The sequence below is a fragment of the Alexandromys fortis genome, unplaced genomic scaffold (assembly GCF_014885135.2).
Source record: "Alexandromys fortis isolate MF-2015 unplaced genomic scaffold, M_Fortis_MF-2015_v1.1 scaffold_122, whole genome shotgun sequence".
Classification (NCBI taxonomy): domain Eukaryota; kingdom Metazoa; phylum Chordata; class Mammalia; order Rodentia; family Cricetidae; genus Alexandromys; species Alexandromys fortis.
The window spans coordinates 5034981-5054311 of NW_026068004.1; the positions used below are offsets into that span (position 1 = coordinate 5034981).

The window sequence follows — 19331 nt, forward strand, 5'->3', positions numbered from 1 at the left end:
GTTCACATCCCTCACCTGGTTTGCTGACATGTCCTCTTAACATGCCTGCCTGCATGCCTGCGTGTGTTCTGTCCTCCTAACATGCCTGCCTGCTTGCGTTCTGTCCTCCTAACATGACTGCCTGTGTGTGTGCATTCTGCCCTCCTAACATGCCTGCCTGCGTGCTGTCTCACACCACCATTACCGTGATTTTCTTGAAGCAAAGGTCTTGACATCATCAGCTTACTAAAACAAAAACAAAACAACAGCAAAATCTATAGTGCCTTTCTCTGCCTCTCTACTTCCAGTTGATGAAATCCAGACTCCTAACAGGCTTCAGAGCCACACCCTGGCCTACTTTCCTGCCTTCCTTCCCCCGATCCCTCCCTTCCCTCCGCTTCTCTGTGTATCACTGTCCTGTTGTGTCAGCAAGACCACCTTGTGATGATGGTGATGATGATGATGATGGAGGCGATGACCAAATTGTCATCAGCCGCTGCGTGCACCGAGGTCTCCTCCCTGCCAAGTGTGTGATGTGTCTCACGAGCGGGTTCCAACAAAGCCCACCTTCGTAGACGGTCCCTCCATCACAGTACGAGCCTTAAAACTCTGCTTTTTAAAAATTACATTGTATTTATTTTCTGTGCATGTGTGTGATGCTTGTGTGTGCCCATGCTCGTGTATGTACACGCTCTCGTGTGTGTGTGAGAACATGCATGTATATATACACATGGCGGGGGGCGGGGAGTGGTCAGAAGACCGCTTTCAGAAGTCACTTCTTCCACATGCAGGCGCTGGGGATTGAACTCAGGTCATTAGGCTTGGTAGCATGTGCCTTTAGTCGAGCTGTCTCTACCACCCTTAATAATTTTCAAAGCGTTTTTTTTTTTTTTGCATGAGATAAGTATAAAAAGTCCTTTGTCTCCAAATCTGATTTAAAGTAATGTGAGTATATTTAGTGTAAAAATTCATGGCAGAAATACTTCCTTGCAACAGTGTTGCCTCCAAGCCCCACAGTGCTGGGCTGCTAGTCATGTTTGCTTTGTGCAGCATTCAGACGTTCTAAAACCTGAAACACTGCCGCAGGCTGGAGAGGGAGCTCTGTCAGTAAAGGACTTCGCTAACAAGCATGGGGGGACTTGAATTTGATCCCTGGGGTGTGCATAAAAGGAGGGGGAAGGGAGGTAGAAATAGGCCGATCCCTGGAGTGTCATGCAAGGTTGTCTTCTGGCCACCACAAGCATGTGCACATACATGCACACACAGTAACATGTATGCACACATAGCAAGGGACAGGAGCTAGAACTGTTAAGTCTCAGGGTTTCAGGTGAGACTCGGCTTGTTCCTTTTCCTCTTTACCCAGGAGGAATCAGCTCCTAGCCATAGTGAGTGGGGCGGAGGGAGGGGAACAGAGCCTAGATAGACTTGAGATAGTCTGCCTCAAAGTTGGTACCTTGAGGGTCGTGTCTTGCCATCAGGTCCCTGCTCTGCTCTCTGTTCCCCCCGTGACCCATCCAGACTTTCCTTTTTGCCTGTGCTGGGCCCTACCAACAGCAGAAACTGTTCCGTCATCCCCAGCCCATGCCCCTCTGACCCTCAACTATGCTCTTGGCTGGCTTTCATTTGAGACTCAGTGTAAGGGACTTTTCAGTCATCTCCCACTTTACTGGACCCTAACCAGCTTAAGGCAGTACCTGTCTGCGTTTCCTTCACCCGTTTCTCCCAGGGCAGCCTCACTGACCTTTCCCACGCCCCTCAAGCCCCACAGCTCACTTCTAGTGTGTCACTCTCCATTTACGCGCGTGCCTGTGTCCATCTTTCTTCCAGCTGCTTCTTCACACGCCAGGTGTGTACGCAGTGCCACCCCCAGGACCCAGCCTCTGAGGGCAGCGGTTGGTAGACTCCTCCCAGCTCCTCCCAGACTTCCTGCTCTCCTTGTGTGTGCTGATGCCCCAGGGACTGTCCTGCCCCAGTCTTTCGCCAAGTGCCTTTTGTCTTGTGGTATGACATAGCAGGTTTTTCCCCTCAATTTCATGGTGACTCACTTTTTAAAAATAGTCTTTGGTATGTTAAAGCCTTAAAAAAAAAAAGCAGAAAAACTTTAATCATTGTATTGACTGCTTCCCTTAGTCACATGCCTTCCTGCCTCCTGAAAGAGACTCTGAGATATTAATTAGGGATGATCATACCCTTCTGAACCTCACCCGCCTCACGCCTCACTTCCCACGCCTCTGCGTTTGCTTACTCATTCCTGCCCTGTCACTGTGGCCCGATCACCTTATACCCAGCTCAGGTGCGCATCCCTCCCCAGCTTCCTAATTGCTCCCAGTGAAAACCCCTAGACCTGAGCGCCTACCGCAACAGTCAGGACTTGTGACGCTGGTAGTTGACTCTGTGATCCCAGAATAGTTCAGACATTCTTTGTTTTCAGGGACTATGTTTGATCTCTCTGTACCCCCCCCACCCGAGAGAGAGAGAGAGAGAGAGAGAGAGAGAGAGAGAGAGAGAGAGAGAGCGCATTGTGTGCGTCCATTTGTGTATGGTTGTTTACATGTAGGTAGGTGCATGTATGTACACACGCGTGTGGAAGCCCTAAGTTGTGTCAGGTGTCTTCTTCAATTGCTTTCTACTTACTGGGTTGCCGGTTTTGGCTAGTCTAGCTAGCCGGCTTGTCTGGGGGATCTCCAGTCTCTGCCTCCTGGGATTTTACCTGGGTTCTGGGCATCCGAACTCCAGTTCTCACAGCTGCTCAGCAAACATTTTATCCACTAAGCCCTTCCACCGGCCTTTGTACAGTTTCTTGAATTTGGTCAAGGCTCTGGAACATACACTTGCTACGTTCAATTAATAAAATCTAAAGGAACCTTCTCGGAGAAGCTTACTGCTTCTGCAGCTTCCACTCTGAGCTAAGTCCTTGAAACTGGCCCAGACCGTCGGACAGAACCTGACCCCAGTGAAGTCAGGACCTCCTCCCTTCCATCTTCCCAGTCTGGCCGCCATCTGTGCACCACATTAGGACGCCCTTCTGGCTGTCAGTCCGAGTCTCTTCTGGCTCTCTCTCCACACACACTTTCCCCGCTGTTTCTTCAGTGATTCTGTTTATTCAAGTTGGTTTGTTTTCTGGGGGTGGAGTGAGGTGGGGTGAGGTTGAGAGGAAGATGTTGAGGGAGTAGGGGAAACTGGAAAGGAAACGGGTGGCTGCATTATTGTCTCTGGTTGGGGCTGTAGCTCAGTTGGGAAAGTGCTTGCCTAGCATGCGCATAGCCCTGGGTTCGATTCCCATCACTCTATAAAACCAGGCACAGTGGGAAACACCTGTAATCTCAGCACTCGGAGACAGAAGGATCAGGAGTTCAAGGTCATCCTCTAGTACAGACTGAGTTCAAAGTCAGCCTGGGATACTTGAAACCCTGTCTCAAAAAATAAATAACGGACAATAAGAAGAAAAAAAGTATCATTTCTCCTAGCAGGCCGCTAACACCATCCATCCCCAGCCAGGTTGAAGGCTCTTTGAAAAGCCAGATTGGTGTCTCCAGCTTAGACCCACTGTCTAAATTGTCCTTTGAATGTGTCGTGGCTCTGCTGTTGAGAGCATCATGTGGCTCTTCACTGTCACTTCCATGAGCTGGACTGCAGGACCACGCCTCTAGCCTGGCCTATGCTCCTCTCCCCAGACTCCCCTCTTCTCTGCTGTGATGGCTACTAGCTGCTCCCCAATACTGTGTGCTCCTCAGTGCCCATCTCCAGAAGGCAGTTCCCATCTGCCTTACTGATGGACCCTCAGTGCGTGGCTGGCCTTCATGTAAGCAGGCCACCTCAGTGGTCCATCAGCAAGCCCCTGTCCATCACAGAGACATCAGCATCAGTTTGCACAAGCCCAGGCTGTGCACATGGTCCTCTTGTCTTTATTTCTTATTCCTGTTTTGTTAGCTGCAAGCCCTGGAGCTTGCCCTTTAAGAGCCTCTAGTGCCTTCCCTTACCATCTCTCCCCCAAAACATCATAGTTTTGGTTCAGACACTACCCCTTCTCATCTGTAATGTTGTGCCTCCTCTGTGTCCACCTCCCTGCCTCAGTTTCCCTCTCCTGATCTCCCTTCTATTCTGTTGGCTGGGCAGTCAACTCAGTTCCTATAAAGGAGCCAAAGTTTATATTTGAGAATACAAGCCAGAGCTCTTTACTCACTTTTCTTTTTTCTTTCTTTCTTTTTTTTTTGTGTGGAAATTTTCATTTGTTTTGTTTTTGATGATGTCGAGATGGAGCTCAGGTCCTTATGTGCGCTGGCCAGGCACTCTGCCACCGGCACATTCTCCTCTGTCCTGCTTAGCCTACTTTGTTGGTTTTAAAAGACTTCTTCGGACCTGGAGAGTTGTCTCGGTGGTTTAGGGCACTGGCTGCTTTACTAGAGGACCTGGCTTGGATCCTCAGCACCCACATGGTGGCTCACAACCGTCTGTGTCTCTAGGGGATCCAACATTCTTTTCTGGCCTCCGTGGGCACCAGGCACACAGATGGTACATGGACTTGTATGAAGTCAAACACCCATACGTGGGCTGGAGAGAGTGCTCAGCAGTTGAGAACACTTGCCGCTCTTGCGGAGGACCCAGGTTCAGTTCCCAGCTCCCACGTGTTGACTCACAGCCATCTGTAACTCCAGTGTCCAAGGGATCTGTTGTCTTCTCCATGGGCAACGGGGACCTGTGTGGTATACATGGAGGCACAACATTAATGCACATTAAATAAAAATAAATAAATTTCAAAAAAAAAATACTTGAAGCCAGGTGGTGGCAGCACGCACCTTTAATCCAAGAGGCAGAGGCAGGTGGATCTCTGTGAGTTTGAGGCCAGCCTGGTCTACAGAACGAGTTCCAGGATAGCCAGAGCTACACAGAAAAACCCTGTCTCAGGAAAACAAAAACAAATAAACAAAAAACCTTGAACATTTGAAAAAAATTTTTTTCTAAAAGGCTTCTTTTCTGCTCTTGAATGGGACACAGACATCTCTCCACCAGGCCTTTTCCTTCTTCCAACACGCCCCACCTTCCTGCTTCCTCTGCCCCAGCAGCTGGCCCTCCTCTCTTCCTTAAATGCAGGGAGGCTCCAGCCTTTCCCTCCCTCCCCCGGGACTCCCTTGTAGCCCTTTCCTGCCCTGGTTCTTGTCTTTAGGTCTCAGCCCACATGCTGCAAACACGCTATGGATCATGTCTGTTTGTCCATCCTTGGCCTTTTCACACTGCTTAGTATTCTCGACACCAACTGCCGCTGTCAGAAGTGACTCCGGCCATTTATTTAAATAGTATTTCCCACTACCACCCCGACTTGGGTGTGGATTTCTTGAGAGTAAGGACTCTCCTGGTCTTACTGTTGTCTGCTCGTTGGTGTTCTTACTGTGGCTGGCGTGCACTGGTTAATAGTTCCGCGTTACGGAGCAGTGAAATCTCCCATATTGCTCTTTTTCCTGTCCTTGTCACAGGAACATGTTAGTTTTATCTGTTTGTATTTTACCTGTTTGCTTGGACACGATCTGTTTTCTCCCCATCTTACATCCCTGAAGCTTGCAGGGGCCGGATAGCAGAAGATCTGGATGTGTGGGATGTATGGGGTGACAGGCAGGCGCCACCCCAGAGTGCGGCTCATTCACACAAGCCTGGGGCTTGCAAAGCCCTGGCCAAAGCTAAGACGACCAGCTGCATCCTCCTCACTCCTTCTGTATTCTCTCCATTCTGCCTCGGAAACCAGACACAGGAAACATCTGACCGTAATAAAAAGCTCCCAGTAAATTCTAGCTTTCCTCATTGTTCAGTGAGCTCTGTCACGCTTTGGTCTGTGATTCTGTTAGGTCACTTGTACAACACGCCACATGGCCGCCCCCAGCCTAGGAGCCAGGAACAGCTGCGGCCTGGACCGCTTAAGCGAAAATGACATATTTGTTAGCTGCAGAGGGAGAAGTCTGGATTCTTGCTCCGTTGCTCGCAAAAGCAGACCTCTTGCTTTGTCGAATGCTAAGTTTTCCCGTGAGCTGTCACCGTGGTTTATAACTAAAATAATCTCACATCCTTTAGAATAAACACAAATAATGAATCGCCGAACCGTATCTGGGCTATGCCTTTAATATTCAAAACAAAATTCATTCGAACTTACACAAAGCATGAATATGTCACTCACTTCCTCTCGCTCACATCATCTGAACTTCCACGAGCTCCTGGCCATTGCAGTGACTGCTTCCCCGGGAGACAGCCACCTGCCTGGGGCTTCCCTCCCAGGATCCTGGTCACATGCTTCCTCCAGCTCATCCACCTCCCTGGCCTGCAAGGCAGAAACCGCTCTTACTGGGCATTGGCGCTTGGTAATATTTGCGAGAAGGGGCCTGGGGGTGCAGTTTAGTGCAGGAGCATTGCCGAGCTTGTGCAAAGCCCTGGGTTCCATCCCCAGGACCAAGGGATAAACTGTGTGTGAAAGAAAGGAAGAAGGAGGTGAGGGAGGGATGCTTCACAAAGGGGTTGCTGTAGCTGGTCTGAGCTCGCAGGACAATCCCAGTAAGTGAAAAGCTGAATAACCCTCAGCGCAAACAATGGAAGAGGTCAGGAATCTGCTATGCCTTGGCTTCGACACCAGCAAGTTTGTGCTGGAGCAATTATTTCTAAATTTTTCTTCTCCTCCACTCCCTCTGTCTGTCACACACACACACACACACACACACACACACACACACACACACACCATTTCTGGTCTCAGGCAGTGCTCTCCCACCTCAAGCTAAGTAGTGTGGACTCCAGTGAGCACCAGTACCCAACCACCCCCACCTCCCTTGATACAAATAACACATGTTCACCGCAGACATTTGTAGTCCACCACCAGAGGCAGTCACCGTCAATAGTTATTGTTCTTTAGCTATTTAATTAAGGTCCAGTTGTTTGTTTGTTTGTTTAAATGTTTGGATCAAAAATTTTTTTAAAAGATTAAATCAGGATTGCTATGAATACAAAGAAAGTAAATTATAATTGCAAAAATATGTCAACTGCAGTGAAAATTAGGTCCTTATAATTTTAGTATTTTTCGTGTGTGTATGTACATGTGTGTATGTGTGTGTGATGTGTGTGTACATGTGTGTATGAGTATGCATGTGTGTGATGTGTATATATGTCCATGTGTGGTGTGTGTGTGCATGTGTGCGTGCATGTCTATGCATGTGTGTGTACATGCATGTGTGTATATACACGTGTGTGTGTATGAGTGCATTGTGATGTGTATATATGTCCATGTCTAGTGTGTGTGCGTGTGTGTGTGCATGTGTGTATATACATGTGTGTGTATGAGTGCGTGTGTGATGTATATATATGTCCGTGTGTGTGTGTGTATTTGTGTGTGCAGGCCAGAGGTTGACATCGGGTGTCTCCCCTGATCTCCAGTTTATCTTCTGAGACAGTGCTGAGCTCCGAGCTCACTGAGTCAGCTAGTCTAGCTACCTAGCTTGCCCTGGGAATCTCTGTCTCTGCCTCCTGAGTTCTGGGATCATGGCAGACATCACACCCACCCCACATTTTCACAGGGGTTCAACACACCACTCCTCACACTTGAACAGTAAGTGTTTTACTTACTGAGTCATCTGCCCGGCTCTTGAGCTGTCTTGGGCAGTCAACTCCTCAGGGGATCTTCCTGTTCTCCAGGCCAGTGAGACCTCTCCTCCTCGCCCAGGCTGCAGCTTTAAAAGGAGGAACATACCTCCCTGAGAGGAAACAGACATGAAACAAGCCGATGAAGGGGTAGCACTCCTGAGTTAGACTCGGCTTATGCAGATGGGATGGCCAGCTGTTCATCAAGGGGCCTGCTGGTGCATCCATGTTTCTCTAAAGAGCAGGAAGCCCCGCCTTTCTCTTGGTGGATTTCAGAGCACATGGTCTGCCCTCACCTGACCATGCAGGATGCTTGCCTCTGGATCCTCTCGGGAGCCGCTTCCCCAGCTCGCTGTCCCACAGTTCTGAGCGAACATCTCTCCGAAGGACTGTCTGAAGGGTTTGTTGTCCAGCTGTAATTCTGCAGTGGTTCTTAGTGTCAGGTGTGGCGCTCATGACATAGCCTTGAATGAGCAGCTGTCATGGCTGCTTTAACTGAGTTACTATGCTAGCGCCGGTTGCTGTTCTTTAGAGTTATGATGACTGTGCTGAATTTCCGTGTGTACTGAGATCTGGAAGATACTGCAGAGTGGGCTGTGGCTGTACACACAGGTCCAGTATGTGTTCAGCCAGCACTCTGCAGTAAGTGAGCCTTTGGATCTGATCTCTTGAGTCTGGGTTGTGTGTGGGCCACACCTCATTTTGGTATCCCTCATTGTGTAACTGTGCATGGCCTTATAGCATCATTTGAGTTTGGGTCATATGTTCAGAGGCAGCCACACAGATTCCCAGCTACGAACTCAGGAAATGTTGAGAGAGAAGCGATGTCAGTGTTACTTGGTCCCCTCTCTAAGACTCACAGGAAAGTACAGTGTTTACATAGGTTTCGGTCTTCGAGTTTCTCTGAAACATATGGTACCCTCTTCCTGCAGGTCTCTGTCTACATGAGGCCGTCTCTCTGCTTGGGATTTCCATTTTTGTTGCCTTAGACCCTCAACATCCTTCAACTCTCAGCCCAAGGGCCAGCTTTTTCTCCAGGGAAGCCCTCCTGTCCAGCACCCTCTGGCCCTAAAACAAACAGCAGTCTCTCTTCTTGCTTTTAATTTTGTCAGTGTCTTGCTAAGTAATTTGCTCTCCGATAACAACTCTTTCCAAGATGAAAGACAAGGAGACCCACGAGAGTGGAGACCACATTTTGTTTTTGTTATTGCTGACTTCTGTATCATACTATCCTCGTACCATAGAGGCCCAGCAAATATTTCCCGACCGTGTGATTGGATGGAAGAAGAATGCATTGTGGGCGCTGAATCCCGGAACTGTTCTCTTCCTTTGCTTTGGCTGCTTCAGAGCTCACACTCACCTTGATTCTGCCTGCTGTGTGTGCAAAGGCCCTGGTGGCTTGTGTTTTGTGCACTAACATCTTCCCTGCCATTATATCTTCCCTTTCTTTGGCATCTCCACTTTATCATTCTAGCATATGCTATAAATAATTACAGGCTACTTTTAGGGTTTTATTGGGGGAGGGGGACAGTAAGCAAACAGGACTATAAGGGAGGGAGTGGCCGAAGGGGAGGGGTTAGTGCTTTTAGCCCGCTGCAGGGTGTGGGTGGAGCCAGCGGGCACTGACAAAGAAGAAAGACATGAACTTGTCCTCTTGTGTTGCAGATTCATTGCTTCTTTCCCTTGACTCCGCTGGACAAACCCTAGGCACAGGTACCAATTCTTCCACCTCTGTTGTCTTCCCAGCCCTTAGTATTGGCCATGTTTGTAGTGAAATCTCATGAGTTGGGGATATGGGGGAGAGCAAGAGGGCTGCAGCATTATGAGAAAGTCTCCAGGGGCTTCACCACGGAGGGAGCAGAAGAGGGACGCAGTGTGAAACACTTTTCCAGTTGTTTTACAAGTGGACACTGAGCTGGGCACGAGGGCGGAGGGGGCACAGGCAGAAGCAGGTGGGTCTCCATGACTTTGAGGCTAGCCTGGTGGACATGAGGAGTTCCAGGCCAGCCAGGGCTACATAGTGAGACCCTGTCTTTAAAAATAACAAAGATCTGCCTGAAAAGTTGCAGCTGGTGTTCCCTCACAGAAGTGTCCCGTACCGAGTGAGAGGCTGTCTGGTCTCTGAGTGCCTGCCCTGTCTCAGAGTAGGGCAGAGGACTTTGGGAGGCCACCAGCTCTGAGCACGATTAAGCATCTACATCACCTGTAGAATGCCAGGCTGCTGCTGGGGCAGCTTCCTGAGGACATGCCCTCCTGTGCAGGATCACTTACACACTCCTGGGCTCAGGAAGAGAGCTCCAGGAGGAGGAGGGGCTTCACCTGCCTGTGCCAGGCGCAGGCAGACACTCCCTCCTTTCCTGTGTTTACAGTGCAGGACATGCTATTTGGTACTCGCTATTTTGACCCAGACTCACTGAGGTCAGGAGGTGCCTGTCCCTGTCTGAAGCAGTCCCCCTATCCCATACCTCAGTTCTATAGGCAGAGCTCCTCAGCTTCCTCCTCCCCTCCCTGAGGGAGCTCAGAAAAACATTGCACCAGGGAAAGGACATCCCTGTGTGACCAGGTAAAGATGGTCCACTTCATCCTGTGTGACTGACCAGGTAAAGATGGTCCACTTCATCCCGTGTGACTGACCAGGTAAAGATGGTCCACTTCATCCCGTGTGACCAGGTAAAGATGGTCCACTTCGTCCTGTGTGACTGACTAGGTAAAGATGGTCTACTTCATCCTAGGGCACCACCCTGAATACCAGGGAAGCCTGGCTGGCCTTTGGAAGGTGTGGTCAGTCTCATTCGCTGACCTCACCCATGTTTCATTCATGTTCACAAGGCTCAGGCAGTTGTGGTAGAGAGGGACCAAAGGAAAGATGTTGCCACCACCTTCCCACCATGGGAAGGCCTGTTTTGTGTCAGCGCTGTGGCCGGAGCTTTCTGGGTCCCTCGGTCATTTACCCTTCACACCAGCTCTGACTTTCCAGTTGTCCTGAAACACAGTCACCCGTTCAGAGCCCATCCATCCCCGCACAGCTCACGAGCCCACACTCCGCCTTTGCTAACCGTGCCACTGTCTCAAGCCATGTCTTTCCATGCCATTTGTGCTTGAGGTGCCTCCGCCAAAATGCTGAGGTGTGTGAAAAGTCACTCCAGCAGTGTGGAAAGACAAGGGAGAGCTCTTAAACAACCCCAAATCGCATCTGTATATTATAAGAAAAGATTGATCAACTCAGTACATTACAACTAAGGATTTTTATTATCAAAAGACCCATTTAAGACACTGCCAAGGCAGCTTGAAAAATCAATTTGCATCGTGAAGCAAAGGATTTGCCTCTTGAACAAAGAACTACAAAATTCATTGAGAATGAACAACCCCGCCTGGTAGTGCTGGTGCACACGCCTTTAATCCCAACACTCAGGAGGCAGAGGCAGAGGCAGGCAGATCTCTGTGAGTTCAAGGCCAGCCTGGTGTACAGAGTGAGTTCCGGGACAGCCAAGGTTTCAGAGAGAAACCCTGTCTCAAAAAAAACCAAACCAAACCAAAACAAAACAAAAAGAATGAAGGACCCAGTACAGAAATGAGCAGAAGACTTGAAAAAGCATTTCCAAAAGAGGCCAATAAACCTAGGGATAGGTTTTCAAGTACATTAGTATCCAGGAAAGTGGACATTGGAACCCCACGGAGGCATCACCACCCATTCACAGAACAACAAAACCTGATAGCATGGCAGTCCCAGTGCTGATGGGACCACGATGGAGCAGAAGCAAGGCTCCACTGAGTGGGAAGTCAGGTTTGTATAATCACCCCCAAAAAGACGATGATGGTGTGGAAATAAGTGAGCCACACATATCCTAGCGATGCCGCCTCTAGACGACACCTTCGTTATAGGGGTGGATGCTATTATCTACTCAGATATATGTTACACATTTGCATTCATGCCCACGTCTTCAGGAGGGGCGTGCCATACCTGCCTGTGTGCTCGTGACCATCGCAGGCAGGCACACTTCCTCCCTTCCTGTGTTTACAGTGCAAGACACACTAATCGGCACACTGCCCTTTGCCCCAGCGTCACTCAGGTCGGGGAGGTGGTTCTCCCAGTCCCAGACAATAGTCAGAATTGTAAGACCCCAAAACCCACATATGGAACAGCCGTGAATATGCAAATGTCATATTGGTGTGGAACAGAAGAAAATGAACAAGTTATACATAGATTTGACAGCATAGTTAAGTAAGTCTGTTTTTATTTTGCCTTTTTAAATTTAAATTTTTATTTCTTGAGATATGATCTTGCTATGGAATCCTTGCTGTAAAGAATTCTGGCTTCTATGGAAACTCTCTTTGTAAAGCAGGCTGTTTTCAACTTGTGGCAATCCCCCTGCCTCTGCCTCTGGGTTACAGACCTGTGCTGCCACATCTGGCTTTCCTAGGTACCACCACTTCTAGCTGGCTGGAAGTGTAGTCCAGATTGGCTTTTAGTTTGCAGGAGTTCCCTTGCCCCAGCCTTCCTAGTTGCTGGTATTGCAGATGTGTGCTGCCAAGCCCTGCTCTAAGACACAAGAAATGTTTTATGTACTTTATTTCATTTTTGTGGGGCTAGGAATTAAACCTGGGGCTTTGTGTGCGCCAGGCAAGTGCCCTGCCACTGAGTTAACATGCCCAGCAATAACGTGGGTGAGTTTTAATAAAGGCAGGCAGACAATAGAGAATACACACTGGTTTTCGTTTGTATGAACTCCAAAAGCAAAATGAAACCATATTTGTTTAGATGCACAGTTCAATGTTAGAACAGTAAGGAGAAATACGAGATTGAATTCCATAATAGCCGGGGCAGTGGTGGGAGCATCTCAGAACTGGAATGTTCTCTCCAGTGACCTGAGTAGGGGTTAGGGGACTATCCCTCGCACAGTAACTCATCACGCTGTACATTAAGCTCTTACATTCTCTTCTCCACATGCAAAAGCCATCACCCAGGCATGCCACAAGCAGCACTTGCCTGGAAACAGGAGGAGGAGGGGACAGTTAATATTTATGGCACGTCACTGTGTGTCAGACAGTTCTCAGCCCTTCCACTTGAGCCAAGATAGATAGATGTGGTTATCTCCCCTCCCTGCTTTCTCGGCTTAAGAACCTGACGTAAGGAGAAGGGAAGCGCTTTATCCAACATCAAATAGCAAGTAAATGTCTGAGCAGGACTTTGAGTGCGGGCATTCTGGTTCCAGTGCCCATCTTCTTTTCCACGTAGTTCCTGGTTTTTTCTCTTTGCATTAATTTTCAAGGGGATTTTCGTCCCTCCCCTCCATCTCTCCTAGAGTTATAAAGTATACGAAGCTTAATTTGCAGATAGCTGTGGACTAGAAGGTGTAGTTTTTTTTCTTAGCCAGGGTTTCTATTACTGTGATAAACACCATGACCAAAAGCAACTAGGAGAGAAAAGGGTTTATTTGGCTCACACATCCAGCCATAGTCCGTCATTGAAGGAAATCAGGGCAGGAACCCATGCAGGCAAGGAACGTGGAGGCAGACGGGGAGTGCTACCTGCTGGCTTGCTCAGCCTGCCTTATTAGAAAACTCAGGACCGCGAGTGAGAGTCGGCATCTCCTACAGTGCTCTGGGCCCTTCCATATCAGGCATTAACTAAGAAAATGCCTGACAGACAGTGCCCTGCAAGCCAATCTTATAGAGGCATTTTCTCAATTCAGAGTTCCTCTCCCCAGATGACTATGGCTTGTGTCAAGTTGACATAAAACTAAGCAACACAGGCTAAAAGTAAGCTTTTAAATTGTGTGTACTTGGGTAGGTCTGTGCACGTGCGTGCTGGCGTCCATCATGGCCGAGGCATCTGATCCGTCAGCTCTCCTGGAGCTGCAGACTCAGGCAGTTGTGAGCCATCCGGCGTGGGCGCTGGGAACTGAACGCAGGTTTTCTGGAAGCAGTCCATGCTCTGCTGCTGAGCCACCTCTCCAGCCCCAGCTTCTTTTTAATGAGCATACAAAACAAGGGGTTTTGTTATGACATCTTCCCAGAGGGCTTAGCAAATACAGACTCAGACCTCGATTCGGACCCGTTCTCATCTTACCCAGCATTCCGTTTTCCTGACCTCACCTGCGAGACTCCTCAGGTAGTTCCGCCTTAGCCACGCTCTCGAGGAACTCTGGCCAGCAGACTTCTGCTTTGCATCACTCCTGAAAGCCGGGAGAGCCGGGCAGGCTTTCCTCAGCGGCCACTTGACTGTTTTATGTGGAAGGACTTTCTGTAGCATCGGGCATCCCCCATTGCCAGAAAAGCTTTAGTATCTTAGCAAAACAGCTTTGGGTTTAATCCCTAGTTTATGTCCGTTCTTTAGCCGGAGTAATTAAACGTAGGAAAGCAAGATTCCATCTTAGATAAGGAGTAGATGCACTCCCCACGTCTCTCGGTCACCGAGTGCTGCTAATGGCCTGGACAGAATGCACTCCGTAGCTATTTGAGGACCCTGGGACATTAGTCATTGCCGACAGGTTGGGAAGAACACCAGAACTTAATGTATTACCAGGCTGACAGTGAGCTTCCAGTTTCCCTCCATGTCCCACATCCTGGAAGCCCTCAACCCAGCCGTGGACTCCGAGCAAACCATTCTAGGAAATGGCTTCTGGCTGTGCCTGGGGGTGCGGGGAGTGCTCCTAAGGCTCGTGCTGAGGGGGAATCCCACGGTTGTGTTTTCTTCTTTGCTCCCCTTGTGTCCAGCCCTGAGCAGTCCCACGGAGGTGGTGGAGGTGATGACGGTGGAGGCAGTGAGGGCAGTAGAGAAGCTAAGGTCTCAAGAGGATGGAGTCCGGGTTTGGTTTTGTTTGTTTGCGTTTCTGCTTTCCTACGGGTTGTCCCAGATCTGAGTACAGCGGCATATAGACTTTGGTAACTGAGGCCCTGGCGTTTTGGCCAAAGGATCAAGAACAGAGGCCCAAGGAACTAGAGTGCACAGGGCAGAAACCAGCAAGGAATGAGGTGCTTGCGAAAGCAGCTTCGAACAAAGGCTCTGAGGGACCGAGAACCTCTTGGGGTGTCAGCTGGACACTGGGTGGCGCATGCAGAAGACAGTCTGCGAAGGCTTGAAAGTGGAGCCGGCAGTGAAGCCACAGCCCACAGAAAGCTGGTCAGGACTTGCTGCCCAAGCCCAGCCTGCTCGATTGTCTCCTAAAACAAAAATAACACCCTCCACTGACTTCAGACAAGACCTCAGGTTTCATAACTCAATATTAAAACACACAGGATATGAGCCAAAATTAATCATCTTATAAAGAACCAGAGAAATCTCAGCTTGCATGGGAAAAGGCAGCCAACAATTGCCAAGGGACAGTACAGACATCCTACCAAAGACCGACTAGGATAAAAGTACCCGCAAAGTCAGGGCAGACACTGTTGCTCAAAGTAATAGGAAGGGGAACGTCTCAGCAAGGGTAGTAAATGGATAAATAAATACGGTAACCGCGTTCTTAAGTTCAAAATAACAAAATGGGGGTACAGAGGAGTCAGTGTATTGGGGCAGGGGGGACTGCCAGAACAATCCAATCTGGTCAGGCAGTGGTAGCGCACGCCTTTAATCCCAGGATTTGGGAGGCAGAGGCAGGAGGAAGAATCCCTGAGTTCAAGGCCAGCCTGGTCTACAGAGTGAGTTCCAAGATAGCCAGGGCTATACAGAGAAACCCTGTCTCAAAAAAATCAACAAAAAAATGAATAAAATAAAAAAAGAAGAAAGAAAAGAATGAAAGAGAAAGTGAAAGAAGCAATCAGCTAAATTAACAGCTCCTGGGGGCTTGTTTGAGAACACTAGAGAATTTAGCAGCTGGGCAGCAGGTGCTGGATAGAGAGTGCTAGCCAGACAAACATTAGAAGAAAGACTGCCCAAAACCTCCTAAACCCGGTGGACAGATAGAGTTCAAAATCAGTCCGTGTAATCTCCCATATTAATTATCTACAAATCACGTCTGATTGGGAGGGTGGTGGTAGCGTACGCCTTTAATCCCAGCACTCAGGAGACAGAGGAAAGCCGATCTCTCTAAGTTTGAGGCCAGCCTGGTCTATAAAGTGAGTTCCAAGACAGCCAGGGTTGTGACACAGAAAAGCCCTGTCTCAGAAAAAGAAATAGATAGATAGATAGATAGATAGATAGATAGATAGATAGATAGATAGATAAAAACCCCAAACCAACCAAGCAAACAAACGTTCAGGCTGAGAGGCCTGGCTGTCTCTAAAGTGCTTGCTTAGCGTTCCTGAGGCCGTGGGCTGCATAATAGACCTAATGGTACACACCTGTTATCCCAGCGCTCGGGAGCTGGAAGCAGAAATCAGCTCAGTCATCCTTGGCTTTGTAGCAAGTTTGAGGTCAACCTAAGACACATAAGATGCTATCTCAAAAAGATTTTTTTAGATAAAAACCTGTATGACACCATCAGTTAAAGAGTGTTTGGAAATTCAACCTCTATTTGTGAAGAATCAGCTCGGCAGTCAGAAAGGAGCTTGTTTTTAAGGGAGCGTGAATACAATAAAAATACATTGTATGAAATTCTCAAAGAACTAATCAAAAGAAAGGAATGTCTCTATGATTTTTTTGTTGTTGTTGTTTTTGTTTTTTTCAAGACAGGATTTCTCTTGTGTAGCTTTAGAGCCTGTCCTGGAACATGCTCTGTAGACCAGGCTGGCCTGGAACTCACAGAGATCCATCATCTGCCTCTGCCTTCTGAGTGCTGGGATCAAAGGCTTGCGCCACCACTGCCTGGCTGAAAGTCCCTGCCCTAATGTAGGGCACCTGCCGAGCCGCAGCCCACATGCCTGCAGTCAGGGTCCACACCTAAAAGTTCCAGGTGGTAGTGGAGTAGGAAGAAAGGGCCTTACGGGATGTAGGGTAGCAAGAAAGAAGTTAAACTGCTCTTTGATCGTACATGGAAAATCCCAGAGACTATGTGAAATCCAGGCTCCTAGACCTGTAACTGAGTTTAGTTAGCCATGTACCCAAGGTCAAGACACAAAGTTAGTTGTGATGTTAAACACAGGTAATATACAAAGACGTTAAAATGGTTTTAACTTCCCCCGCACCAGAGTATTTATGGATAAACCCAGCGAATCACTTAGAAAGACGTCTGTAAATCACTTCCTCTCTCTCCTTTCCTTCCTCCCTCGCTCTTTAAGCCACAGCCCAGAGCCTTCATTGTTGTCCTCCCGGCAGGATACCCGCCCCCACTTAAGAACGCCTCTTTCTGCCACTTCTTCCTTGCACCACTGTCCAAGGTCCTGGCTCCTCTGCCCTGGACCAGTAACAGTTTCCCTAGGCTGTCTGCAGATTTGTTGCCTTTCTCAGAGCAGCTGGGGCAGTCTTCTGGAACCGGAAGCAGGATGCTGTCTTATTAGCACTGTAAGCTTTCACGGAGCATGCTGACTGCAGTCCTCACCGACTTACAAAGTCTTACTTCTCTCCGTCATTTCTCCAGCGTCTGTGCCCCTTGCTGCTCAGCAGCCATGGCGCTCTTGCTCCTTGAAGATTCCAGGTCTCTTCCTGTGCATGGCATGACTGTCTGCATTGTCCAGTGTCACCCTACAGGACAGTCACTTCACCCAAGGCAGTCTCTGCAGACACCCATTCCTTCTCTAGAAAGCCGTGCCTCCCTCCATTCATCCTGAGCACTCAGCCATTCAAATCGGCTGTCCCCGTTTACGTTCTGTCAGTGTCCCCCTACTGTACTGTGGGTGGCATTATCCAAGGACCTTGTGCATTTGGTAGAACAGCTCTTAGCACGTATTAAGTTCCTGGTAAATATTTATTTTAAAAAAAGCAGGTACATGTATGTAAGTATTAGTGCATCTACACATGAACACGAACATACACATAAAAGACACAAAGAGAAATCCCACTATGTCCTCCTTCTTTCTTCCTTCCTTTCTTTCTTTCTTTCTTTCTTTCTTTCTTTCTTTCTTTCTTTCTTTTTTCAAGATGGGGTTTCTCTCTATATCAACCTTGCCTGTCCCGGAACTCACTTTGTATTACCAGGCTGGCCTTGAATTCAAACTCATAGACCCACCTGCCTCTGCCTCCTGAGTGCTGGGATTAAAGGCGTGCACCACCACACCCATCTCCTCCATTCTTAACTATTACAAAACACACATCAGACACAAATGTTCTTGTAGCTTCATAGACTGCTCTTTAAACTGGCCATTTGTCTTAATTGGCTTAACCTACCATAATAAAATTGATTTGGTGACTTGGAAAATTGAACATAGGAAGCCAGAAAGATGGTTCAGTAAAAAAGGTGTTTGCCACCACATCTGACAACCTGAATTTGATCCCCAGTTTCAAGTAGGAAAGGACAGACTCTCCCCAAAAGTTATCCCCTGTCATTATCGTAACTGCTGTAGCACATACACCCCTACAATACACTAAAAAAAAATAGAAATATTTCAAAATTTTAAGGAAAACATTAGAGACAATAATTCCCATAATGATATGACTGTGCAGGAGAATAATGTGGTTGTTTAAAATGAAAATTTAGAGCTGGATATGGAGGCACACACCTTAATTCCAGCACTTAGGAGGCGGATCTCCATGAGTTCAGGGCCAGCCTGGTCTACATGGCAAGTTTCAGGGCAGCCAGGGCTACATAATAAAGAGACACTGTGTCAAGAAAAATAAAAGATAGAATTTAATCCCAGTGCTTGGGAAGCAGAAAGCCTGAGCTACATGCAACCCTACCTTAAAAATAAATACATTTAAAAAAGGATTATTGAAGTTTTTTTTTCACTGACATAGAGTATGTCCTGGATGCTATGTTTAAGTAAAGCAGCATGTAATTAAGTAAACCAGCATGTAATTAAGGCCATATGTAAGTGGAATTACACATACACAGTCCTATGCATATCAATGAGAAGAGATTTCAATAGCCACCAAAATGTAGTGATTAGCTTTAGGTAATAGAAATGTCAAACAATTCCTTTATTATTGCATGAGAGAGAGAGAGAGAGAGAGAGAGAGAGAGAGAGAGAGAGAGAGAGAGAATGAATGAATGAATGAATATGTGTGTAGTTCAGAAGACAACTTCCAGGAGTTGGTGCTCTCCTTCTGCCGGGGCCAGAGAATTGAGCTCAAGTCGCCACGTTTGTTTGACAAGGCTTTTAGTCACTCAGCCATGTCCCCAGTTCTGATTTGGTTTTTAGATTGAGTGTATATTATTTTTATGACTAAAAAACATATTATTTTTGTCTGTCTGAAAAGGGAACTCTTATTTTGTTGATCAACTTTGTCCATTCATCTTTATAACAAAAATACCTTACGCTGTACAAGTTACAAATAAGGCATTTATTCCTTGAAGTTCTGAAGGCCAGAGAACCCAAGACCAAGGAGCCAGCACATTCAGGGTCTGGTGACGGCTTGTTCTCCAAAGATGCCTTCCCCACTGTGTGTCTTCACATAACAGAAGGTGCAGACAGGATCCCCGAAGCCCGTGTTGTAAGGGCAGTCAACCTGTTAGTGAGGGTAGAACCCTGGTGGCCTAATCACCCTATAACAGCCCTGCCTCTTCATACCGCTGTACTGGGGTTAGCTCCCTTTATATGAACCTTGGGGGACACTCACACTCACCCTAAAGCAGTCAGGATTGCTGCCCTGTCGTAGGCTCCATGAAGACTAAGGTACAGACTGTAGAGTGAGCCATTTTCCTCTGTCCTGGGCCAGCTGCTCCTCTGCCACGCTGTTTCTCATAGTCCTGTAACTGAATGAAGGTGGC

At 48.0% G+C, this 19331-nt stretch overlaps 1 protein-coding gene across 5 annotated transcripts in view; it reads left to right on the forward strand.

The window, feature by feature from the left end:
- St3gal3 (ST3 beta-galactoside alpha-2,3-sialyltransferase 3) overlaps positions 1-19331 on the forward strand; it is a 212641-nt gene that overhangs the window by 76501 nt on the left and 116809 nt on the right. For 4 of the 5 annotated variants that reach the window (XM_050161339.1, XM_050161335.1, XM_050161337.1 and 1 more), the window contains exon 3: positions 9256-9303. The exons of the other annotated variant lie outside the window; for it this stretch is intronic. In XM_050161339.1, the coding sequence (XP_050017296.1) occupies positions 9256-9303 (48 nt within the window). The remainder of the gene's footprint in view (positions 1-9255; positions 9304-19331) is intronic. 5 annotated transcript variants of the gene reach the window in all.